Source organism: Manacus vitellinus, unplaced genomic scaffold (assembly GCF_001715985.3).
Source record: "Manacus vitellinus isolate BGI_N305 unplaced genomic scaffold, ASM171598v3 scaffold_2_pilon, whole genome shotgun sequence".
In the NCBI taxonomy this organism is placed as follows: domain Eukaryota; kingdom Metazoa; phylum Chordata; class Aves; order Passeriformes; family Pipridae; genus Manacus; species Manacus vitellinus.
In genome coordinates, this window is record NW_021940208.1 from 15,563,320 (window position 1) to 15,589,447 (window position 26,128).

Below are 26,128 nucleotides of genomic sequence, written 5' to 3' on the forward strand. Positions count from 1 at the left end.
CATCTACAAACTCAAAGAGCTTCTGGGTTTATTTTACTTTTGAGTATAGATCGGTCCCCACCAGGATATCAAGTCATTTCTGTTTGAACAGTTTATGGAAAACTTGGAATATGTATTCCTACCCTAAACAGCTGAAAGAGCAAAAGATACTTAATTTGTTTGTTCAATAATGTTTCACAGACTGATGGATTTCTCTCTTTCTTTTCTCTAATGCAGGTGTCACCCTAAGGCATGTGCTTGGGCAGAAGAAGGACAGCAGCTTTTTAGAACGTGATATAATTGCTTCCAAAATGCAGTTCTGATTAGAGGCCGGTATATACCTCCTGGTCAAAAAATCCCTTGCTGGCTCTCTGTATTTAATATGGCACTTTGTGTTAACAGGATATACTTCTGAGGCGAAGTATATCCTTCCAAGCAAGCTAGGAGGATGAGGTTTTGATCAGACACTGTGGTGTAGTAAAATGGGAAAGAAACACAGACTTGATGAATATTCAAAATCAAACTATTTATTATACAAAACTTGAAATTCTGAAAAATACCACATACTCTTATTAAGAGAAGATGTGGGTAAGTTCTCATGGGGAAAAAAGATGATGACAGGCAGCTGAAGTAGACTTTCAGCTGAGTGAAACCTTGGGGAAAAAAGTATGCACAAACTATGTACAGTTGGGTAGTCTATTAACTCCGTGGTTGAGTACCTAAGTAGAAGATACCCTAAACTGAAAAAACATCCAAACCCCTCTCATCCTGTTAAGAGTGTTAGCATTCCTTGGCTGTTTGGGCTACCCTTATTTCTTTATCAACATCCACACAAAGGAATTTAACCTTTGAGCATAAACACTTTCACTGTTGTTCTGTTTGGGGACAAAGTAAGATACATGTGATAAAGGTGTCCATTTGGGGAAAAAAAAGTCTATCTTTTAAAAAAAAGGCTTGGAATGGGTCACAAATGCTAAGTGGATGAAATGGCAGTGAGCAGTTAGTCCTTCATAGTGTAGGGACATCTCTCCATCTCTGCTGAAGACACTCATTTTGTGACAATGTGTGGAGGAGTGATGATGAGCATCCCTGTATCTTACCAGCGTGCTGCCTTTGTTGTTCAGTGCAGCTGTGCTTGGCACAGCTCTCCAGCGTGTTGCCTCCTGTATCCTTAACAGCAATGCCGAAGGCAGCTATGGGACTTCTGATTTAGCACCAGGTCAAAGTGAACCGACTGAAGCGATAGCAAAAGGAAAGTGCTAGCCTTGATGCCATGGAAATGAACATTGTATCAGTTTCAAACAGGAATTGTCTTTTTTTCTTTTACCTTTTATTTTGGTTGCTGACTAAGGGAACTGGTGGCTGTCTGAAGGAACTCACTACACCTAACATTGCCTTTGCTTACCCCCACAGTAGTGGTGTAATGCTTAAAGTACAAGAATAGCTTTAAAGAAGCAGGCACATGTTCACATACCTCCAGCTGCCAAACCAGCAGCAAGCTTCGTTCCCAGGGAGGGCAGGACCTTTGGCTGCCAACTAAGCTTGTGCAGTACAGACCACAGGGCAAAGCTCCTACTTGATCCTGCAATAGCAAAGTGAAGTTGATGCTGAGCACTGCTCTGAGAGCAAAGAGCAAAGGCTGTTAACATTGTTTTTGTTGGCTTCAGGTGTGATGATGCTCTGTCAGTGCCAACAGCAACCTCCTGCTTGCATCAGGGATGTGCAGAAGTGGCTGAAACTGCAGAAAGACTGGTAGCTCATCCAGATTTAATTTCTGTAGTGAAGATACAGGTCTAATACAAATGCCTATTAGCTTAAAATTATAATTCATTAATAACAGTATTTAGCTAGAAATACTCTTCTGAGTAATTTGTGATTTTACACTTCAGAATTGTCACCTTCATCATCCCCTCTCCCTGTGACTTACTTCTAGTGCTGCAGTAGCTGGTGCAGTCATTACATGTTGCTCTGTCATGGCAGTATCCATGCTGGGGTGGCATCAGGGCTTAACAGGCTTCGGAGCTGTTGGGAAATATGGGGGCTAAAGTGGTATACAGTGATATACTGACCTCAGGCAGACGGATGGTGATACCATTCCAGCAGTGACAGAAACAGTAACATTAAAATGGAACATCCCTACAGAGTGCTGGATGTATCATTTAAAGTTAGAGCCTTGGGAAATGGAGTGGGACAGAAATTCCAAACCCTCCTTGCCGGGCTAGATCATCTTTAAGGTAAGTCGTATTTGAGCTATGGTAGTAATGTCAAGTAAAACAGGAATGACACAATAGTCTTTTTTGCTTCTTTTGTAAGCAGTATAAAAAAATGTCCTGATCTAGAAAATATTCTCATAAATATTGTTAGTTTTCCACAAGTTGCTGCTTCTTGCTCCTTTGCAGAAATAATCCCTCTATAAAACCCAAAACTGCAAATTTAGCTGTACCAAGTCCTGTTGAACTGTACCCAGAGAAGAAGCGCTTCTTTACTTGCTAGAGCTCACTGAACTTACTGTACAGGCAATAACCTGGGCTACAGCTGTGTGGTGATGCTGCTTTCACTGCATGGTGACTAAATCCTTGTCTTGCACTGTGGCATGAGGAGGTGAGCACCAGTAAATTTCTGTTTTGAAATTATCCTTACTTTTTTCTGCCTGCATTTGATAAAATGCTTATGCTTTATGCCCTGTGTGGCATAAACTAGAGTGTGAATGTGGAAAATTCCTGAGCTTTCCTGGCTTTTTTTAGTTGAAATAACTTTATAAAAATGATGCCTTGTCAAATTGGCCAGTGTCACTGTGAGGGCAGGCAGTGGGAAGATGGATTTAATCCACAGGTAATTCTTCCTTTGTTTTTGTCTGTGGAGCTGAAAAAAAAAGGCTAAAATTCTTTTGTTTTTTGCCAGTGTCTGGAGTGGTTGGTTCGTGCAATTTGAAGATGTGCACATCATCTTTGTGTCCAGGGTTTTACATACTGGACAGCAACCTGTTGAGTCTGCAGTAAGTGGAAACTCCCAAAATCAGTGTACTAAGACTCCAGGGAACCTGACAATTGTACTGATCAGGGCTGAGTAATTGGACAATGCTAACAAACTCCCTAAAGGCTGTGTGTTGGAACCGGGGGGATGTTTTCTGAGAAACAGTCTCCTCCTACACTGGTAAATTTGGACGGAGATGTCCCCCAGCACTCACAGATACTGTTACCCTGCTCACCTCCCTTCAGCCTGCATCCCCTAACCCCATTATCAAGACAGTGTGCATTTTGGAGCCAGACATGCGATAGGGGAGGTGTCTGCGCCGGCTGTGATAAGGTGGTGCCAGCGCTGATTTCTGCTGTCACTGCTGCGTGTTCTGAGACAGTGAGCACTGACAGCAGGAGCCGAGCTTTGCCCACTGACATGCTCAGTGCCAGTATAGCCACTGCAGATCCATAGCCCAGCCCCTGAGGAGTGTGCTAACTTCATATCATTTCATTCAAAGCTATTTTTATAGTCCTTTGCCTCTTTCTTTGAGTGTTGGGTTTTTTTCCTTGGGTCATCTTGATCTAATTATTTTCCAGGAAATGAGAGCCAATAAAAGAAAGCCTTTTGCTATGAATACATGTGTATTTTAAAATGTAGATATTAAATATGGTCCCTAAGCAGAAATAAAAACCAGTCTGGCTTATGCAAGTAATACCACAATCGGAGTGGCAGTTTCAAGCTTTAAATGTATTGATGGTGTTTAAATTATGCTTACCACAGGTACACCTACACTAGTGTAAAAGGTAGTTAATAACCAAGGTGTAAAGAAAAGGAACCCTACTAAGTTAAGCCCATATATTCTGGTAACTATTCTCATCTGGGAAACTACGTCAGTAAAACCTGTCAGTATGGATTGCAGTCTTGAATTCAACAGTTCTCTGGTACAAAACCCATAGTGATGGAGTTTCAATAACACTACCCTTCCCACTAACTTCACATGGGGGCAGCAAGGCATTGCTTTATCAGCAGGAAATACAGTTTTGCCTGAGAAGCGACTTTGCCAGGATAAATGTGAAAGACGCAGGGATTGCCGACCCTTGGCTCCAAGGTGATTTGTTTATAAGTTAAAAACACACAAACAACTACATGGGGTCACAGACTGGAATGGCTTCCTTTATTTTATGTTACCAGGAAGAGGAATCTCTGCTGTTGAAGAGGTGTACAAACTGCAATAAAATGCAGCTCTTGTGGTAAGCGTGGCCAAATCATCTAAACAATAGTACCATGATAATGAATTCTAGATTTTCTCTAGAATAAGGGAGGGAGAAGACTTCAGGTTACAAGTTTTAATTTACAATCCTGATTTGCAATGTCGTGGACACAACTTTAGGGCCAAAGAATTCTCAAATCCAGATTTTCAAGGTTTCTGATAAGGCTGCAAAAGTGTTTGATGGTAATGATGTAATGACAGGTACATGAGCTAAATATAATGAGAAAGGTACAAAAGTGCCTGTTTGGCATCCAGGGCTGGGCAATGAAAAGCAGGTAATCTCACATATACCCAAGTGACAAGGCTATCAAGAAAGAAACAGAAAATCCCAAAAGGAAGAAAGCATCCATCCACCATCTAAAGTTTATCTCCAATGGGTCAAAAAGAAAAGAGAATAAGAGTTGCTGCTGGTTTTGTGTCTCTCTGACCATCAAGGGAACGTGGCAAGCTGCAACAGCATGGGTTGGAAATATGATAGGGAAAGCAAAACATCCCTAACAGTGAGAGCCACACACACCTACAGAAGCTCGCAGCAGATTGGAGAGTTGCATTGCAGGGCTTTCCTCTTCCTAGCTCTAAGGAGGTTCCAACCAAAACAGACAGAGATACAGAATAAGGTGAGAGGTCTGGGTTCCTGCATTATCTTGGAGGATGTACACCCAAGGCGGAGAGAGAGGGACTGTTGTTTCTTACCTATTGTTACAAATTCCTTTTATTTGTCCTTTCTTTTCTTTCCTTCCTGTCTGATGCACACTGCCACAGCCAGCCCCAGCAAATGCTTGCGGTACCTTGCTGTGAACAGTTCAGCAGCTCAGACCCAAAGTGGGGTATCCTTGTTTTTCCCCTTCTTGAACTGCGAGCTGTTCAGGATGAAAGATGTGCTTTTTTATTATCTCTCTTTTCACGCCTTTTCTGGTATTGTCTTTTTTTGTATTAGGAGCAGTTTGTATTTGGAAAGAGCATTAGTAAATGAGGCCTACCAACCTTAGGAAAGCAAGGCCCCGTGCTCTGAAGGCACAAAAAATTCCCATCTGTAGAGGGACTGTAGTAGAAAAACAGCAAAAATGCCTCTGTTATAATAAGGAGAATGTCTGTCAATGCAGTGACTGAATGAATTTACAAGGTAAGAACATACTGGTCTTACGCAGTCACTTGAGCATATGGTGGCGATTATCCCACAGCAGCTCTGCCTGCAAGGATCAGCGGCACAGGGAGCTGTGCCACAGCTCTGTGCCCAGGCATATAGGTGTGCAGGTACTGCTCTCACACAGCCAGTGCAACAGCTGAACACTGGGTCCTTCAGAAGCTGTAAAGTGCTGTAGATGGGCTTATCCCCTACACTGCTGCACTGACAGTTTACAGCTCAGAGTGTTAAAAATTATATGCAAAATGCACTTTAGCAGTTTCAGACAACTAACAAAAGTTCTTTTACCTCTTATTTTCCCTGCTCTAAGGGAGATGATTTTTCAGGAATAGCAGAATAGCAAGTTCTTCAAATTACTGAAGTAAAATGTGGTTATTTGCTTTCCTGAGCTCATGCTTTTGGCTGGAGAGGACAAAGAACATGTCTGCTCACCCAAAGGCCTCAGAAAACTATACCTGGTAGTAGGACTAAAAATTCAGAGGTTTGTAGAAAAAAAAATTAAAAGAAAGTTGAAGCAGATAGAGATTTATAGACTATGTGATCATTATTGAATATCTCTAGGCTTTCGAAATCTCTCCCCACTCTAACATCTATATGATGTTTCAGTTATATCTAAAAGCTGCACAAGACTCAGTTTGATGGGATAAGTGGGTTTTGTGTCCTACAGGACCTGGGACCTTAGTGGTGAGTTTATTTTATATTGAAATAGATTAAGCTAATTTATGCTAGACACCAGAAAGTGAGTGAAAAAGTCACAGAGTGGAAAAGACTGTTGCCATACTTACATATTTTCACATAGTTTGGTTCTGGATTTTTTTGTGTGCTTTTAAATTTAAATCATACCTGATCAGCTTGTAAAGACAGTGAGGGAAAAAAACCCTCCACTAGTTAGTCTATTGCTAAATAGGATCTAAAGCATTTTGCAAAATGCCAGATGTTTTAAGTTTTACAAAAGCATAATGAGGTACGCTATTATCTCTGCTGCTACCCATACAAGTTGAAACAAATCCCAAGCTTGAATATATAAAGTACCTGTTACAGATAATCTCTGCAGGAGATCTGGTGCTGGTACTTTGTTGTGATCGAGGCTCCTAACTTGGAGTATAGATAGGTTAGATTAGATAATTTGCTTTTTACCTATCTTCTCATAGTCTGTTATTGCTATTGAAAGAGATCCACCATACTGAGTATCAGTGAACCATCAGCTCGAAGGATGGGGCTGGGAAAGTATTTTGCTTGCCACGTATAAAAGAACTGAGAAGCTGCTTTTCTTATTATGAAAATGTGACTCCAACTCAGATTTAAAGAAAATGATCTCGTAGGAAGATCTCTGTGAATGTAAGCATTTAACAGCTGCTGTGCTGTCACTTGTGGCTGCCAGACAACCAAAGGCAGGTCACTGGCGGGAGCTCATGGTTCTAATTCCTTCCCCAGACAAGCCCCTTTCCTTGCTGTGACTCATCGCTGACCCACAGCGCGGGGTGTCTTGGGCAATGGGTGTTGTGGGTGGTGCGGGGGGAGTGTACAAAATCCACAGCTGTCTGTGGTGGGCTTCTCATGCCAGAGCTGACAGGTTTTGAGATGGAGCATCTCAAACTCCATCATTCAAATCGCTGCAAGTTTCATCTTGTTCACCCAGCTGGGTCAATTTGATGGCACAGAAGCTGCAATCTCACTTTTCATCTTGATAACTACAGACTTTTCCAAAGGTTAGCTGCTCCGGGTTACTAATCATCTCTGAGGTAAGTAAGGTGTGACGTGTGTGGGAACCACCTCTGCTCAGCCACTGGCTGAGCTGCAGAAGGGCTGTGGCTGGGAAAGTACTCACTGCGAGTAACAGCGAAACTCAAGGGGTAAAATGCAACTACCTGGGCCCTAATTTGAGCAGAATCTGCTCCACCGGACCAGCAGCTCCATGAAAGCCTGCAGCGCCAGAGTGTGTCTGAAAAGAGAACAAAACAGGTGGATGAAGAGGGCGGGGGAAGGACCGATATGTTGCCAGGGAAAGACAATAATTTCACTGAAGAAGAAGAGCTTGAAAGAATGAGAGAAATAAACAATACTTTGCAGTCACATTCCTTGCAGTGACAGTCCTTACCAGCAGGATTTAAAAACAGTACCCCTTATCGGAGTTGCCCTGTTTGTGCCTTTTTATTAAAAGAAGTATTATTTTACTTGACGTAATGCGGTTTAAGTGAAATCTGCGATCGGTGCCACAAGAGCTGTCTCAGAGGGAAGGAGAAAACACAAACTTTGCTGACACCTCGGGCGTGTTTAAAGGTGCATCTTTGGTTTGCCGCTGACTTTTAAGAAGCCGTGAGGCAAAAATATGGGCGGCCGCTCTTTTGGGGGCGGAGGGATGCTTCGGTCATAGCGCCCGGAAATGCGGTGGGGAGAACGCCTGTCTGGGACAGCCACAGTGGGTCTTGGGGAGAGGCAGCGCGACCCCCGGGCTGGCCTCTGGTGACGCACCCGTCCCCTTCTCCTCGCTCCCTTCTCCCTCTTCCCCTTCTCCCTCCTCTCCTTCTCCTCCTCTCCGCGTCGGGAGCGGTACCGCCCCGTCGGGCAGGGGCGGGGCGGGGCGCATGCGCGCCTGGGGCAGCCCCCGCCGCCTATAAGAGCGGGAGCGGCGCCCCCCGCGCTCAGCGGCGCAAGCGGGCGCGGTGCCGGACGGGGCGCACAAGGGAGGTGTTGGCGGCTCCTCAGCGCCTGCCCCAGTCCGTCGGTGGAGGATCGTGGGCACCCGCCGGCCTGCGCCCCATGGGCGCGGAGGAGGGCGCGGGCCGGGCCGGGCACGGCGCGGCGGCGGCGAGCGAGAGCCGAGTAGCGGCGCCCCCCGCCCCGCCGGTGCCGCTCGGGCGGTGCGTCCCGCAGCCGCCCGCACCCCGTCGGCCGGCCCCGGGCATGTGGCGGCGGCGGCGGGGACCCGCGGCCACACTCCCCGCAGCGCGGCGGCGCTGCCTGCCCCGGGGGGCCGGGCGGCGCTGCCCCGGCGGGGGGGCTCTGACGGCGCGGCCGCCCCCGCGGCGGCGCATGCGGGGCTGGCTGCTGCTGGCGGCGCTGGGCTGGGCTGCTGCCGCGGGGGCCGCGGCGAGCGGCGAGTACTGCCACGGCTGGCTGGACGGGCAGGGCGGCTGGCGGGACGGCTTCCAGTGCCCCGAGCGCTTCGACGGCGGCGACGCCACCATCTGCTGCGGCAGCTGCGCCCTCCGGTACTGCTGCTCCCAGCGCCGAGGCGCGGCTCGACCAGGGCGCCTGCGAAAAACGACCGGCGGCAGGGCGGCGCGGAGCCGGGCCGGCCCGGCAAGGACGGCTCCGACCGGCGCGGGCAGGTGAGGGCGGCCCGCCGAGGGTGGCACCGCGGGTCCCTCCGGCTCGGCGGCTCCGCGCGGGTTTGCGTTGAACGTCTTGCCCGCCCTTTTCCCCCCCATGTCGCCGGTTCCCTCCTCCGTCGAGTCGTGGGGCTGGCCGGGCCCGGCGGCGGCTGTTACACGGGGAGAAGTGCCCAAGCTGAAGGCCTGGCTTTTCCTGCCCTTATTATTGGAAATCCCAGCTACGTCTCCGTTAGAGCAGGTGACAACACTCCCTGTAGTCCCGGCCTGGCGCAGCTCTGCCGCCACTTCGAGCGGGCTCCTCAGCTCCAGTTGTGCTCCCCATTCAAAAGAGAAGGAAAAAATGAGACGACCGCATACGAGCAAAAGAGAAAAAGTAACAGGATATGTCAAAAGAACTCTGGCTGGTCCCCACTGTAATTGTGTATGTTCTTCCAGCTCAGATATCCCCACTTAGGACTGGCTTTACAAGATTGAATTTCAAGGATAAACTCAAGTCTTTCTACTACTGTTTAAAAAAGCCTCGGTGGCTCCCCAGCACCTTTGCTCCCATTGACGCATGCTGAGCACACGAGAAGTAGCCTGAAGTGATGTTATAATTAGGACAGATTTACTCTTGCAAAACTTGTGCGTTACTGTCTGTAGCAAGTGTGTGCACCTGCTTAAGAGCCGCTGCAGCATCAAGCACAGAAGTGGAGATGATGTTTTGCAGCCTTTTGTTTAAAAGTGCTGAATTGATGGAAGAATTGTGTCCTTTTGGTTAAAACTTGCTCCGTGTAATCAGCTGTGCAAGGAGGTATTCTGACCTGAGCAGACAGATAAACCTTCTTTGCAGTTCTCAGAGCAAGGCATTTTTTTTAAATTGGTGTTTACTGCTCAATAGGTTTGGGAGCCATCGCCCTGCACTGGCACTGTGAACTTGCATGTCATTAGCAGTGGCTGTCTTAGCAAGGTCAGACAGGGTCAAGCAGGGGTCCACAGCCCTGCTGGAGTCTTGGGGCTGCTGGGTTTTGGTGGAAATGATGAACTCCAGACAGGCTGTTGGGAGCATTCACAAGCACTGAAGGGATGCACCTCTCCTTCATTATTCTCGGCTATATCCATGTACATTTCTTAGTGAGGCAGAGAAAACAGCTTTTTTCCTGGGAGTGGTGCCTGGAGCCCAGGTCCTTCCAAAGATGGTGTTTGCCATGCTTGGTGGCTCCTGATCCCACCCGTGAAGCATCGCCCATACTTTCTGCTCCCACCCCTTGCCCACCCTCACTTGTCCTGCCCTGATGTCCCTTCATTAAGCCTTGCAAGGAGTGATGCTGCCCCTCTGCTGGCAGCGAAGCTTTGGAGCATGGTGCAGTCTCCCCAGTGCCTGCTCTGTAGTTTCTCCCTAAAGCCAGGGCTGAAGTGCAGAGCAAGCAGATGCTCATCCCCAGGGCTATGGGGTGTCAGAGTCCCTGTGACTGCTGTCTGGTCACTGCCTTGCTGCCTCCCTTCCCCAGGGGGTGACAACAAGCCAGAGTGGGCTGGTGATGGGGAGGGATTTGATGCAGCACTGGTATTTGACTACCTTATGCTCCTGAGCCCTCAGCAGGGATCCTGCCCCCAAAGTATCTCCCTAAGGCACTGTTCAAACCTAGCAATGTCTTGCCTAATTTTTCTAGCAAGGCATATTGGAGACGCAATCTGATGAAAGGTGGAGCAGCGGTTAATGTGGACTAGACCACCGTCACCAGGAGTGAGCTGTCCTCCCTCAAGGTGTGAGCTGTGGGCTTTCATCCCTGCTAATAACTGTAAAGATGCTTTTGGAAACTTAAGCTGTTGGTTTAGGCAGCCCTTTTCATCATTCCAGTGTAAAATGGTTGGCTGCACACACAGTTGTCAGTGCTTGCCCTGCACTGATCTGTGCTGGGAGGAATGGGCTCCGCTTGGATGAGGGGGGACTTCTGCTGGAGCTGCTGAGGTTTGTCTTTGGCCCCAGTGACAATGTTTTCCTTGCTGTTGCAGTGCCCATCTATGTGCCATTCCTTATCGTTGGATCTGTATTTGTCGCCTTCATCATCTTGGGGTCACTGGTGGCAGCTTGCTGCTGCAGATGCCTGCGGCCCAAGCAGGAGCCCCAGCAGAGTCGAGCCCCTGGGGGCACCCGCCTGATGGAGACAATCCCCATGATCCCAAGTGCCAGCACCTCCCGGGGCTCCTCCTCTCGCCAGTCAAGCACAGCTGCCAGCTCCAGCTCCAGTGCCAACTCAGGGGCCAGAGCCCCACCGACCAGGTCCCAGACCAACTGCTGTTTGCCAGAAGGGACCATGAATAATGTCTATGTCAACATGCCGACGAACTTCTCAGTGCTGAACTGCCAGCAGGCCACCCAGATCGTGCCGCACCAGGGGCAGTACCTGCACCCCCAGTACATGGGCTACACTGTGCAGCATGACTCGATGCCGCTGACCCCGGTGCCCCCCTTCCTAGACGGTTTGCAGAGTGGCTACAGGCAGATCCAGTCTCCCTACCCGCACACCAACAGCGAACAGAAGATGTACCCAGCTGTGACTGTGTAGCGCTGATGCCTTCCTCCCCCTTCCTGCCCAGAAGATTTTAATATCTAAACTGAACAGAGGAGAAATACTTCCTTGGAATGAAGCTCCCAGAACATCACTTGTAAATAATTTTGAAAGGCTCATGCATGTCAGACAGTGTTTATAAACCATTTATTTTCAACGAGGTCTGTTGCCAGAAACTGTAAGGATGATATCTCGGAATTAACGTTGCCAGATACGCTCTCATTCCAGTGCGTGATTTACAGCAGCGGCGGATTATGCTGAAAATGCATATGTATTTCACATTACTGTACTTGAGAGATAAATGTCGGAGCCATTAAGTGCCCTTCAGGTATGACATGGTCAGAAGTATTTGCCTAATTAATTCGTAGAAAGAGTTTTGTTACACTGTACAAGACCGCAGTACTTAAACCTCTCTTCTCCTCTCCCAGCTCCTTAATGACATTTCCCGATGTTTTACAGACAATCACAACCAAGAGCCAAACAGTGCAATCCCTGCGTGCAGGGCGCTGGTAACCAGCCTTCACGGCTTCTTACACACATCCAGTTTGGGATGAAATGCCACGAGAGACTTTGTCTTGCAAAGACCAGTTTTCCTTGTCCCTGGTATTTATGTAGGAATTAGAAGAGTGAATTATTCAGCTCTTCTTCCAGTGCACTTGAAATCCTTGATTTCGTTTTGTCTCAAGATCAGGACCCAGTAGTGGTTTGCACAGACTATCTTTGTGAACATTTTACTAAAAACACAGTACGAGGTGCTTGCTCTTTGTGATACTCAGCACAGCTTTGGTACAGCTGGCAGCATCTGAGCTGAAACTGCCTTCACAGGGAAAGGTCATACTGTGATTCCAAATATGCCTAGTTTAACCTCACTTCTCATGAAACAGTAAACCTGCAGGAATATGCATGAAGTTGTCAGCCCCAAAGCCTACTTGCAGCTGAGTCTGCCTGTAGGAAAATGGAGTTTGTCCCGCTCCCCCGCCAGCCCATTCTGAGTCCCCTGCCCTCCCATGTGGGAGTAGGGGAGTCTCACAGAATTGCCCTGGCTGGGACACGGTAGGGCTGGCGCAGGTTTGAAACCCGTCCTCTTTTCTTCTTTACCTGTGGGGCAGGGGACTAGGAAGGCACAGCTGTATTTAATAATAAGGAAAAAGGCCCAACCAAAGGACAAGGGTGCTTGCAGTGCCGTGGGGATCAGGGAGATGGTGAGGTGTGGACTGGGGGACACTTCACACTGGAGCTGCTGGCTCTGTTTTGCTTCGCTTCATCTGGAGAGAACACCTCTCCACGTGGAAAGGCAACAGCGTGCAGGGAATAATCAGATCATGCTACTTGTAATATATCAACCCAGATGTAGCAAACTAAGGCTGGTTTTGTCTCTTAAGAAAGCACAGTCTCTGCGTTTCCATCCATTTGTTCTTCAGCCAAAACACTGCAACAGAAGACTGAGGCTCTGTACAAAAGAACAGGCAATTACTGTAACCAGACCAGACATTACAAAAGGTTTCTTCTTGCCTGATACTGTATCAATATGTAGCAATAACTGTGATACTGTTATTTTTTGTATGTCTGTTTTTAAATGACACATAAGGTGCAGACACTTTGCCAAATCCAGTGGTTTGCTCATAAACATGCCACACACAGGCAGTCTGCAGTGGGCAGAAATGGTTTGGCTGCTGCCATGGGGAAATGAATAGGTAATTTATCCCAGATCTGTTGTTCCTGGCTGCGATTGCCCAGTCAGTGTGCAGGACCTGGATAGAAAGATTGGTGTATGGGACCTGGCATCCCCTCCAGCCAGGCTGGGTGTCTTCGGGAAGGCAGTGCCCGGCTGCTGGAGGTGTCAGTGTCTGCCCTGCTCTGCCTGCTCAGCGTGGTGCTTGGGGATCTTCAAGGTAGTGGTTGCACCAGAGCTGGGTGCTGCCAAGCTTCTGAAGGACCCACCCTGCTGTCTGGTCTCATGGGGATTTAGGTCTCTACATGGCCACGTTGTAGCGTGATCACTCTGACCTTCCCAAGCTGAGCTGGCAGCTGCCCGTGGCTTCAGAAGGAGCTGGAGGTGCTTGGCCCCAGGTGAGACCTGGCCTGTTCCTGCATGGCCAGACAAGCAGCTCATCTCTGTGGTCATGACGTTTCCCAGCTGTGAACCAAATCAGCTCCCCCTGCCACCAGTGCACACACTGCCTGCCTTGCACAGGCCCTGGCAAGGACACCTTCTCTGACCTATGAAATTCAGGTGAATCTTTGTATATTGTTTACTTGTTTAAAAAAAAAAAAAAAGAAAAAAGAATAAGTTAAATTTAAGTCTGTAGAAATTAATTTACAACTGAAGGCAGAGAAACCTGAGTTGTAATAGAAGGAATTTTGTGAGATGTGGTGATTTTTTTAATGTCATGTACAATAATGTAAAACCAATGTTACCATTTAATATAGCTTTTAAATCTCTGAAAGAGCACTTGCTTTAAAGTGTTTCTTACAAATGAAGAAAAAAGCCCCCTTTGTTTCTTAATAAATACTTTACAGTGTGACTTTAGTTTTGTTTGCTTTGTCATAGGCTCTTTTTTTCTCCAGTTAATAATTTACTTTCTTCTGTCTACAAAAGCACATCTGACCAGCCCACTTCTCCAGAAAAAAGCAAAGTTTGGATTTTTTGCTGCATTTTTAAAGACTAACAGTAAACCCATCAACTTACATGGCTGAACATGGTGCCCCAGTGGGGCATGTGTGAGGGTGTATGTTTGTAGAGAAGGGGAGCAGGGAGATGGCATCTGAGCATCAGATGAGATGGGGACCCCTCATGTCTCAGCAGCCACAAGGGTGGCTGAGGAGCAGCAGCAGGAGCAGGATGGGCCAGAGCTCATGGACCCATGAGGTTCCCCATTTCCAAATAATACCAAATGCTCTGCAGCAAACAGCATTTTTGGGGGATTTTGGTTTCAGTAGGACTCATGGTTACCAGTTGAGCATTTTGAGTGTACAACTCAGTAAGAGGCCCTGCTGTTCTCACTGCCCTCTGCATGGGGACCCTTCTTGCTTGAGCAAACTCCATCCTCATAAGTGAGACTAAGACCAAAACCAAACCCCTGTTGTGCCAGGGGGCATAATGCAAGCCTGGGACAAGGCCACTTTGCTTTCCTGGTGTTTGCTCCCTGCCGCTGCTGGCGATGCTGGCACTGCACTCTGTGGGCAGGCAGATGGCTGGGAGAGCCAAGAGGGCATGGATAGGAAACTGGGTCTTTGTTGGATCTGCCTGTTTATGACTCAAATAAGACCAGTCTGGGACAAAAGTAGCCTTGGTCAGGCTGTACACGGCATGTCCTAAAATGCCACCACTTCCTAGCATCTGGGGGAGGCGAGGGAGCAAGGCTGGAAGCAGAAAGCTGTCAGGGAAGGGGGGGGGGTCAGCCATGGCTTGGAGTAGATGTGCTGAGGTGGCAAGCACTGTGCAGCAGGAGAGGCCAACAGTTTGTGTCAAAGCTTTTCCTTGTATTTTTATGTGGGGTGTTTCCCTCCTTGGTATGTTTTTTTCCCACGGTCGAGAGGTGGGTTTTTCCTGCTCCATGTGGTGACTATGGATGGCATGGGGAAAGACAGTGTGGAAACTTGCTGATGAACTCTGAGCAAGCGCAAGTGGTGGTGCATTTACTTTTTATAGGCTACAGTGCCAGTTGAGACCAAGGTCATTTGGATTGCAACTCAGAAGGAATAGTCCACATGCAATACAGGAACTGGAAAACCCTTGTGCAGTGCTGCTGCATAGCACTGGGACACAGCAGTCCAGGGTTGGGCTCGAACCAGGAACCAGGATGGGCACAGTAGCTCTTAGCTCCTACCAAGGAATGTGCAGCTGCTCTGCAGGAGAGATGGTCTCCTTCTTTTCTTTAAAATGCAAGAGGCTAAAAAATTCTAAACCTGCTGCATGGCCCATAAATACATTTTTGGCCTTATAAGGGATCCCTAAGAAGGGATGGAAATGCTCCTGACATCACACATCTTGCAACCTTAGCCGAGTGCTCTTCACATTAAGTCACGCAGCTTGATGAGGGATGATGTGTGGCTCAGGAAACTCACCCCAAGAAGCTGTACACCTCTTTCCTCGCTCAATTTCATCCTGATACTCAGTCCTATATTCCCAAACATTCCTCTTTTTTTCCTGCTGCTTACACCCCTTAAATGTTCTCGCTCACTTGCAGTTTAAAGTGTTTCTGTCCTGTTTCTGTCCCTGTTTCTCAATACATTGCTACCTATTTCAGGCACCGAAGTGCTCAGTCACGTTGTGCAGGGTGAGCAGTAGTGATGGTGGGCAGAAGCCAGCAAATCCCACACAGGCTAGGCCAGCGCTGGTTTGCCCAGAGCACACACCAAGATGCTGGTGGTGTCCTCACAAGGGGAATTGTGCCCCTGAGGTGGCCATAGGCAATCCCATCAGTCTTGGCCAGTACTGACCACAGTGCCCATACCACTGAGCTATGCAGGGAAATCATCATCAGAGACGTGACCCCCTCACAACACACATGTGGAGAACCACTTCAAAATGTCTTACCTACTAGCTGGGCACAGTCAGAGGACAAAGCCCATTAGCAGGGGGTTTTCATGCCCCTGTACAGCTGTTACCAGCCATCATCAAGGTTATTAGTGGAAAGTGGGGAGTGTGGCACAATTAGAAGCCATTGCTTACATGTGGCCCTTAATGCCCACAGGAGAGCGAGCTGGGGTGCAGGTCTCAGCTCAGCACATTGACCTCAGCACCTTCCTTTCAAAAAATCTCATTCACTGTTCACTTTTGGTCTTGCCGGAACTTTTCTTCTCCCTCCAGATTTTCTGTTTTTCCACTCTTTTCCTCTCACTGAAGTTATTACTAAATATTATTCCCCACTTGTATTCCCTTGTATTTTTCCAAGCTGAATCTCATTTTATTGTTTCCTCCTCATATTTCCTGCTTCTCTGTAGGTCTCTTTGTAGTATTTCTCTGTCCTCAGAGAGGCTTGCAACATTTTCCTGCCCAGGATCCCTTTCAAATGGACTGAACAAATTACATAAGCTTGTGCCATACTTTCTCCCCTTCCCCATCTACACTGAATGGAGCCGGTTCCATGAGATGCTGGCTCACAGTGCCCCCTGTCCTGTAGCAGAACATTTAATCCCTGTGACTATTTCTGTTGAACCTGAACAGACAGATAACACCAGCCACTGGTGCTGTAACACTCCTGTGCTGTAGCCTCCTGTGGCCCAGCAGTGGGAATATACCCATCACGCTGGACCACTTAGCACAAAATACCCATGTGGGCTTCACCAGTGAGAAGTCCTCACTTGAGCCAACACTTCAGTGTGGCTGCTTTGCATCAGCCTGGCACAGGGCTGGCTTTCCTCTCTCTGCTGCAGAAATCTCCCTACCTGTGCTGACACTTTACTGGTCTTGAGATTTGCTGACAAAAATGCTGTCCTAAGTGCTTGGCTTCATTTGTACTTTATATCTGGAAAATCTCAGCACACTGACCTGACCCCAGGCCTTTTTCACCTGGGTTGTGACACTGCACCTCTCACCTTCTCCAGCTTCTCCATGCTGGCTTGTTTACAATGCTTTCCTTGGCCCTCATGCCATGTCCATCTCCTGCTTGCCCCCATGTCTGCCCAGTGACCTGCAGGGAGCTGGGCACTCCACTGTGGTGACTGCTGAGGCAGACCTCTTGTGGGGGCAGCTGTGCTGGATGGGGGCATCTGGGGCATAGTGAGTAGAGGCACAGTTTTGTTAGGAAAACACCTGCCCACTAAACATCAAAGGTGATATCTTCCAAATACCAAGAAAAAGGCAGCAAACATTCCACTAGGCATGGCTGAGAAGTTGCTAGGTGTGTCAGAAGCCAACTATCCTCTTACTTCCTGATTTTCATTAGAAGAGGGGAGAGAAACGTCTCTGGAATGTAACATGAGTCACAGCTCTCAGATTGCAAGTGCCTCCAGCATTGTACTGGCCACTAGCTTTGTCAAAAGAAAGTTAGTTGACTTTTTTTAATGTTAATCAATTTTAGTGGTTATTTCTGATGAGATGAAACCAGGCAGGTAACAACTCAAACAATCACCTTCTGCACTGGGCAAGGCCCAGTGGGTACATGCAGCTCACCAAAGACATGTGTTGTCTTCTGTTTGCATTGTTGACAGTACATCAGGAAATATAAAAGAAAACTCACCTTAAACCTTGAAATAGCAATAACATCCTTTCTCCTAAACATGATAATCCTTCACGTTCAGGTAAGCAGTCCTTTATTGGCTGTTATCAGTCCTTCAGAAAACCTCCAGCAAAATCAAGGCAAACAGTGATACATCAAGTTGAAAAATGTTGTTTAATTCAAAAGATGAGTTGTTTTCCATCAGGCCTTCCTCATGTTTAATGCTGAACCAGCTCAGGGCACAGCCCACCTTGGTTTGTCTTTGTCGGTTAACTTGAAAACAAAAAAGTAAAATGCACTCCTTCAGAGCCTATCAATGCTATTAAGCGAGGGCAAGTGAACATTATGTCAGATAGCAGTAATAAGACAGCAATAAAGTTACTTATCTGTCTCCCTTTTGAGATACTGAGCAGCTTCACAGAATCATAAAAAAATGGGTTGGGTTGGAAGGAAAGATCCTCTAGTTCCAACCCCCTGCCATGGGCAGGGACATCTTTCACTAGACCTCACTAGATGTTGCTCAGAAGCCCATCCAGCCTTGCCTTGAACACTTCCAGGGATGGGGCAAACAGGCTTCCTTCAATCAGGTTTAGAAAGAGCTTTGAAATCTGACAGGGACAAGCTGGCAGAGTATTTGATGCTGCTGGGCCACAAGCTTCCCGCAGCTCGATGGTGCTACGTTCACTCGCACCAGTTATAGGACAAGATGAGGATGTTGGTGTGTTGTGCACTCTCTGCTATGATTTATTACCCAAATGATAAATACTGGCTTATGCAGCTGCTAATTCCCTCAATATTTGCTTTTGAGAGACACAATCAATCCCACTGACTTCACACATCAGTCAGTCTACGCGTGACTGTAAATGTCTCGTTACGCAGGAAAAAATGATTCTCAGTTTACATCAGTGCAAACCAAAGGCAAGTGCTGTTGACCTACTGTGCAGTCAGAATCAGGCTCTCAGTTTAAAAGCTGAAGTGCTGGCTTCACTATGTAGGGATAAATACATGCAGTCATTATACAGGATTTAATTAACATGTGTGGTAATGGTATGCAGCTCAAGCTCTGATACCAGGCACATTCAAATGAGCTGACACTAAGATTGCACTGGTTTTTTTTTTTAAAAAGGCCTGTATTAGTGTGCCTGCAGGCAGTTCCAGTGTGGAGAAAGGAATGAGTGAGATGGACCAGCACAGTTACAAAACGAGTGCATTATACAAACCCAAACCACAGTCCCTTCCTTCCAGTCTTTTTCTCCTGAGGGAGTGGGGTATGCTCCTGCTGTCTGTACTGATTACCAGCAAGTACCAGCAATACCACAGGGCAACAAACTGTCTTGGTTTATTGTGACAACTCTGCTGGATGTTTGCTATCAGACTATAGGCTAGTGCCAGCTGAGCCATCAGACAAGACCGGTGTGAGAGCTGAGGCTCCCAGACTCTTCACTGCAGGATTTAAGTGCCAAACTGCCCTGAAAACTTGCAGCTTTGTCACTCGAAGGCCTGCTTTCTGTGACTCACGAAGCTCAGTGTCCCCACCACTCTGACATGGCACCCTCACAGGGGCAGCACCTAATATCAAGGGGAATGCAGAGGGAAACCAGGACCACCTCTTTGGCCATCACCCCACTGTCCCATCAGATCATTCATTTTTGCATGAAAAATGCAAAATGAGCTCCCTCCTATCCAACTTCCTCATGGTGAATGTCCTGGCTGACTATGACCACTGCAGCAGGGTCTCACCAGCACTGTTCACCATTCCCTCACCTGGGACATAGCCCACTCCCCCTTTGCCCTGGGGCTCCTTCCTTAGTACAGACAGCCAAGAACCAGCAGTGGCTTTCAGTGATGTTTCAAGCCTTAATTCTCCACAGCTGTGTACTTCTGCTGAGGAGGGAGCAGGACAAACTCATTGCTCCTTGCAGGTATCCGAGGACCTGCTGCACCCCAAATGCTGGGGGAACTCAAAGAGGCACAGGGCTGTGCTGGAGGGAGGGCTGGTTCTAGGTGACTGGGTACTGCTGCAGCAGTGCTCACGAAAAGGGATTATGTTTCTTAAATCTTCTTCCTTAACATTCCTCAACTGGACCTTTCTCAGTTACACTTTTATTTTTTAATGTTCCCATTTCAGACTTGAGCATTAATCTACAGGTTTAGGGACTTTGATTCTCCTTTGGTCTGGTATGAGGCACCCAAGAGTGCCATCAACACTTAGCAGCTGCTCCAACAAATATTTGGCTCTGGGACATGAGCACTAGACTCTCTCACAATCTTGCCTGTCAAACTGTTAAGAGGGAAAGTCTCTGAGGTGATTAGTCAACTAATATATCTAATAAGGGGTTTAAGGAGCAATCCATTACATTTAACAATTCTGAGAATCATTTCCCTTTTCGTGTGCTGTACAAGAGACGACAGTGCAGGGAGCAGTTGGCTAAGCATCGAATTCTCCCACCACCAACTGAATAAAGCTTATGTAAGTTTATCATCAATTTTACTTTGGTGTAATTGATTGCCCAGATGTGTGAGAAGCTTTTACATACAGTGCACTTCCTGCTGCTACATGCTTGCAGGCTGGACTGCTGCTGTGGAGGCCCAGAGAAGGAGCAAGCATTTACTGCAGCACAACAGGGATACACAAGGAGTTCATCACTCTCTATTTCTTTGCAAAGGAAAAGCATAAACTAGTTCTGGCTTTTGGGATAAAAGTGTTTTGAAATGTGCTCAAGCAATGACTTGTAAAGGGAAGAGGGGAAATTTGGCTTACATCTTTTTGTTTCCTAATTTAAAAAAAAACACCAGAAACTTGTTTTAAAAAAGTCTCTCTATGCTCTTAAAAGTGGTTGTCAGCAATCTATAAGGAAACAACCTATTCACCAAGTTACAGCACCCTAAGGAGGGAAAGTTTTAGCCAGACTATATATAAATATGCATTTTGCTCCTGATAAAATCTGTTTAACTCCAGCATCTAATAATATTTGGACAAAAAGATCTCTTTGTTAAAGCTCATACCCTTTTACTTTCTATAGGGATCTTATAATGCATGTTCCCCCTGGTCACCAAAAATCAGGTAAGGCTAGCATTTTCTGCAAATTTATCTTCAGCCGTTACTTGCGTTACCCCTCCGAGTCTGTGCACATGGTGGCTTTCTTCAGGAGGGGTGATGCTGTGCTTCAGCTGGCTGTGCCCTCATGTCTTACGGCCCAGGCTCACCCAGCTGAGCTGCTGAGGCTCTCTGGTGTTCCAGCCCCCTCACTTCGCAGCAGGTCCAGCACAAGGGACGATGTGATTCACAGCTCACTATGAAAAAATATTTGTTAAATGGAAAGAATATATTGTAGTAGAGAGGATCACAGCTTGTGTTTCCCAGAGCATATGGATGCAGTGCTGCTGGGGAAACGAGAGCCTTTGTGTGGTGCTTCATGCTGTCAGTCTTGCTTGAGGCAAGTGATCTTGAGAGTTACTTTTCCAGGTATGGTAACATGAGCGAGTTCAGCAGCATCAGCTGAGCACCATCAACAGAGAGTAGCTGTGATATTCCTGAGCAGGCAGAAGCAGGAGAGATCCTGCCCCTGTGCTCAGGATAGTTTGGAGGAAACCAGTCTGCCACAGTCTTGCCTCACCTCACATCTCTCTGCATCATCAGACCATGCTCCCCCCTCCAACACAAGAGTGTGCAAGCCCAGTATTAAAAAAGCCTCTTGCAAATTTAGCTGCAAGTAAGGAGGCAAAGGAGGCTTTGGGGCTTAATTTTCCTCTGCTGTGTCTATATGACCTAGTTGGAAAAAAGACTTCCAAGGTTTATTTTGGTGAAGCCTTGGTGAGATCGAGTGTATCATTTGGAGGAGACTCTCTCTCCATCTAGCTTATATAAGAAGATGGTTTTCACCCTGGAGATAGTATTCAAATACCATGCACCTGCTGTAAGCTCAGCAGAACCATTCTTATTTTGCCATATTAGTCTTGTTTGGGGCCTGATTTGAGACCCATTAAAGGAACTCAAGCCTTGTCCTAGGCACTAACAAGCAGGCCCTTAAAACACACCCAAAAGGCCACGAAAAAATAAAAATATTTCATTCACCAGCTTTTCAGGCTAAATCTCAAATGCATTTAGCACTGAACTCTTGCTGCAAATCTTGTGGGGGGATAAAACAAACAAGCCTTGGTCCACTGGATTGCTTTAATAAAAGGTTTATTGGAAATATTTTTGTGCAGACATACAACAGTCAACAATGCTGTTCAAAGCTACAAATTGTCTAAGTTTTTTGAACCTTCTAAAAATACAAGTAAATGACCTTCATTTGTATTCAGTCTGGAAGGGAAACAAACTCCACTGTAATGCGATGCTGTATTTAAACTACCAAAGGACATTAATAGGACCTGAAAATGGTAACACTTCTAGAGGAAAAAACCCACACACCACTGCTGCTCTGCTGGGAGCCAATTAAACACCCCCCCACAGCATCACTCCTCTCTGCATATCCAGATTAAAACGTCCCCATCTGAAACAATATTTAAGCAATTTGAGTACAGATAAGACAGACAAGTGGCACATGACTTGGTTTGCTGATGAAAAAGATGCTGTTAAGATCCTGTCACTCAAGACGCTGAATATTTGACCTCCCAGTGCAATAGGCTGCACTTTGGGGGCAGGAGGAGGGACAGGGGGAGGTTTTCAATCAGACAGTTCTTCCAACACACACATGCACACAGTCCCAGAGGGCTTGGCTGCCTCATTGCTGTATATCTGGAGTCCTTTTTTTTTTTTTCCCTTTTTTAAAGAGTTTAGAAACAACTTTGAGCAACTTTCCAATCTATGAGGTCTTGACTGTAAGAAAAGCAAGTACCCTCATTCCCTTCCTGAATCAAAATATCAACCAGAAGGGCAAAGGAGAGTGTATGCACGGTCTGGTAAACTCCATGTTTTCTAAGAAACCCTGCAGATGTTTTGAAATTCATTAATTTATGCCAAGATGACATCTGGAACATCTTCGCAGGGAAGCCACCCAGTAAAGTAGTTAGAATCAAAATAATCACGTCTTTCTGTTAATGTTGGCTTTTTCCCTTGGCTTCATCACTCCATAATTACAAGGTGCTGACCTTCCAGCTATGCATAGGGACAATTTGGCAATGTATTAGACTTTTCTTCATCATTAGACCTCTGTTTGACTGCCCAGAGCTGGGCTTGACCACACAGAATTTGTCATTTACCCACTTCTCTTTCTCTTTAGTAACTACAGAGATGCTGAAGGAGAACGAACCCCTTGTGGCAGACTTCAGGAGAACTTGTCTCACCTTCTTCATATATAAAGGTAGCCTTTGGATAAACACCAGTACTCAGCTGCTTTACCTTCTGTCCACACCACAAATGAGCAGGCCATGAATCCAAATGAAACAACTTCTAGGCTTCACACTCTATCACAAAAAGATCCAGGTCCCCAGATTAACAAGTCCCTTGCACTGGCCTCAGGGACAGGAACCTGCCCAGGAGCAACACCTAAGAAGTCCCATTAACTCTACATGAAGGATTCTCAGTCAGGACTGAAATAATTTGAGTGCTCAGTTCTGGTGGGTCCATGAGGAAAACAGTAGCTGGGAAACAATTTAGCAATCTGTTATAACCCATGAAACAACCCACTAGAGCCAAAGTATGCTAAGCAGGGGGCACTTCTGGCAGGGACACCTTTCCTTTTTCCAAGCCCAGGACTCAGCTTTGTACCAGAGAAACTCAGCTTCAGGAAGGAACCAAAGAAGAAAGCTTTATCACAGCTCTTCAGGGAAGCCTGAGGAATTCCTCCCTTCTCTAACCTCTAACAGCAGCAGTGGTCTTGGCCAAACTATTCTGTTTCCCGGTACCTTCACCTCTCCAGACAGCCAATCCGAGAGCACATTCCTGGCCAGATAAACTCAGTCAGGCTGTCAGGGCTTTCTGCAGGTCACCGAGAAGTGATCACCTTTGGGATTCACTTGTGGGGCCAAACAGCACAGGGCATTTTCTGGTTTTCATTTGCCAACAAAGCTCAAAGCCTCCATTAATCTTACTGCTACATATGGAAAAGGTACAGAAAGAGTTATTTTCTGTACCCATATGGACTTATTTTGATGTCTCCTATTGTACTGACCTGTCCTGTGGCTTTTTCCAGACACACAGCTCTGGTCACAGATGCTGAAAGGTGGTGAAGGCTCTCCTGGGTGTCTATAGGATACTGAAGATGAGAGATTTGAGCTCTTTCCTTCCTGGAGTTATTCAGTTTTGAGAAGTCAGTATAAGCAATATTCTAAGAGTAGGAAAAATAAAATGGGAATAGAGTTGTATTAACCGTGTTATCAAGCCTACAAGATTTGCCCCAACCCCACAGAGGACAAAAAAGCTTTTAAGAAAAAAAATCAGTGTGTATGGTTTCACCAACCCAAAAAGCTCAGCACCAGGAAGAATAAGCTCCAGGAAGAAACTGCCTCTCTGAAAGCTCAGGTCATATCGAAGGCCTCACCTCACCAGCACTAACAGGTAACTTCCAAGGAAGCAGGGGCTATGCTCCTGGAGCGGCTCATTTTACCCCTGCTGCTGCTGGCAGAGTCCCACTGGCCACTGTCTATGATACAAAAACAACTATGCTACCGTGCTGTGGAACAGCCAGCTCCCTGTGGCTGCCCCTCTCAGCCTGGCTGGAGAGCCACACTTCAAAATGGGATCTCCTGCACAGAGAGCTTCTGAGGAACAGTGACATGCCTGCAGATAAGCAACATGCCAAAGAGAAGCATCACTGTCTGTCAACTCGCTTGCCCAGTGACATGATTGCTCACACAGGTCCTGACCAGTGGGATGAGAGTGGGCTGTGTACAAGACCAGCCATCAGATTCATGACCTCCTGAGCAGCGTGGAGGGACAGTTATGAGTTATGGCTAGGAACAACACTTGGATTTGAATTCAAATCTCATTTGATAAGCACTTTAGCTGTGCCTCTAAGAGCTGCCTGCTGGACAGCCTCAGGGCTGTGCCCAGGGGACCCTGCAGGTACAAGGTAGGGACAAGGGTCTGGATCTACTTGGTGCTCAGCATTCTCGAGGAGGCACAGAGCTGCAGCACAGACAGACTCTGGAAGAAATGAGTAAAAGGGTCCTTCCTGACAGAACAGAAGGAGTCCAACTGTCTAGCCATTGAGGAACATATGCAGGGTCAATGCTGTGTTTCATAAGCAGAAGCAAACTGCTACCCAGATATAGCAGTTATATAGCACAGGTATAGCACAAATTCTCCACTCCAACCCCTCAGGTATTTCATAACATCATTGTTTCTTATTAGACTCAACAAGACACAAAGAGCTTTCCTGCAAACTGACTGAAGTTTAACGCATTGATACTGGGTGGATCCAAAACTAAGGTAAAATTATCCTCAGTGCTTAACACTGTGAGAAATCTGACAAATCTGAAGTGCTTCTTGGGGGCAAACACCCACTGAAGGGCTGCTCTGCTTCAAACTTGAGCTGTGAGGTGTAATAGCAGAAGTACAGTCAGAACATTTAAAGATGAAATTAAGTAATTTTTTACAAAACCAAGGGACAATGTAAATAGGACATCACTAATTTTCACTGATGACTGGAGGCAATGTGAAACAGCAGATTTAGTGAGTTAGCCCAAAATAAGCTAGCAGGACAGGGACAGTGTAAGGTCCATGCACCTCTCAAGCTCTTGGGTTCTCCATACAGGGCCAAGTTGCACCCAGTGTGGACACTGACTACGTCACATTCCCTACATTTCACATATTCTGGTCCACCTGAGCTTTCTTATTTATGACTTTATTATTATGACTGTCTCCCAGCAAACACACTCCATTACATGCTGTAAAAATAATGTAATCTTGGTAAGAGGAGACTTCCCTGCAGCATCTGCTATTAGCTGCTGGCTGAGGTAGGGGACTGCACAGTTTTGGCATGCACTGAGAGGCATGTGGTCTAGTGAAGCGCAGATTAGCGAGGCTTGACTGTTATCTTAATTTACAGCCCATATAGTTCATGTTAACTCTACACACATTTTTAGATACATTAGCAGCTTAGTTTGACCTAGATACTTTTATTGGTTATTCACCATTTCTCCTTGAGAAGTTATTACTGACTTCCCATGCTTAGCTCCCTACAGCAAGACCTGAAGTCCTGTCAAGGAAAAGAAAATGTCAACAGACTTCTCAGCAGTGCTTAGCTCAGGCTCCCACTCACTGGCTTCAATTTGCTACTAGGCAGTCATTAAAGGAACAGCAGTTTCTATGCAAGCAGTGATTCCAGTGTTACAAAAAGCAGCAACTAGATCCACGTTTAATTTAGGTAAATCATCACTCCCTTCTGAATATTCAAACCCATCTCCTTTTGGTCAGTGCAGAGAGCTGCCCAGGAAATCCTTTTCTGATCAATCCTAGGTAGTTAAGCCTGGACGGTAATGCAGAAATCTCCCATTCCTTCTGCTCTGATACCCTGTCTAGTTGAGAACACTTTCACACAGTGCTTTCAAAGGCTGCTGTTACTGCTACATGCATTTGCCTTAATGAACAAGGAATTCTGTTGATGCAGAGCAGCTGCCATTCTCCTTTTGCTGGAATACACCTCATCATTGTTCATGAAGACAAGCAACTCCAACAGCCAGTCTACAGCGTATTACAATACATTAATTCCCATAATGACTCCAAAGAACAAGAAGAATGCCAGGTCTTGACCCGGGTGGGTTCTACAGAATTAACTCAG

The 26,128-nt window shown here is 46.7% G+C and overlaps 1 protein-coding gene across 1 annotated transcript; it reads left to right on the forward strand.

Moving 5' to 3' along the window:
- Positions 1-8,111: 8,111 nt before the first annotated feature.
- Positions 8,112-13,500, forward strand: SHISA2 (shisa family member 2). Its single transcript, XM_029960903.1, is given in 4 exon segments — positions 8,112-8,576; positions 8,578-8,613; positions 8,615-8,670; positions 10,671-13,500. Coding segments are annotated over 4 exon segments (1,122 nt in total). The 3' UTR covers positions 11,236-13,500.
- The last annotated feature ends 12,628 nt before the right edge of the window (positions 13,501-26,128 follow it).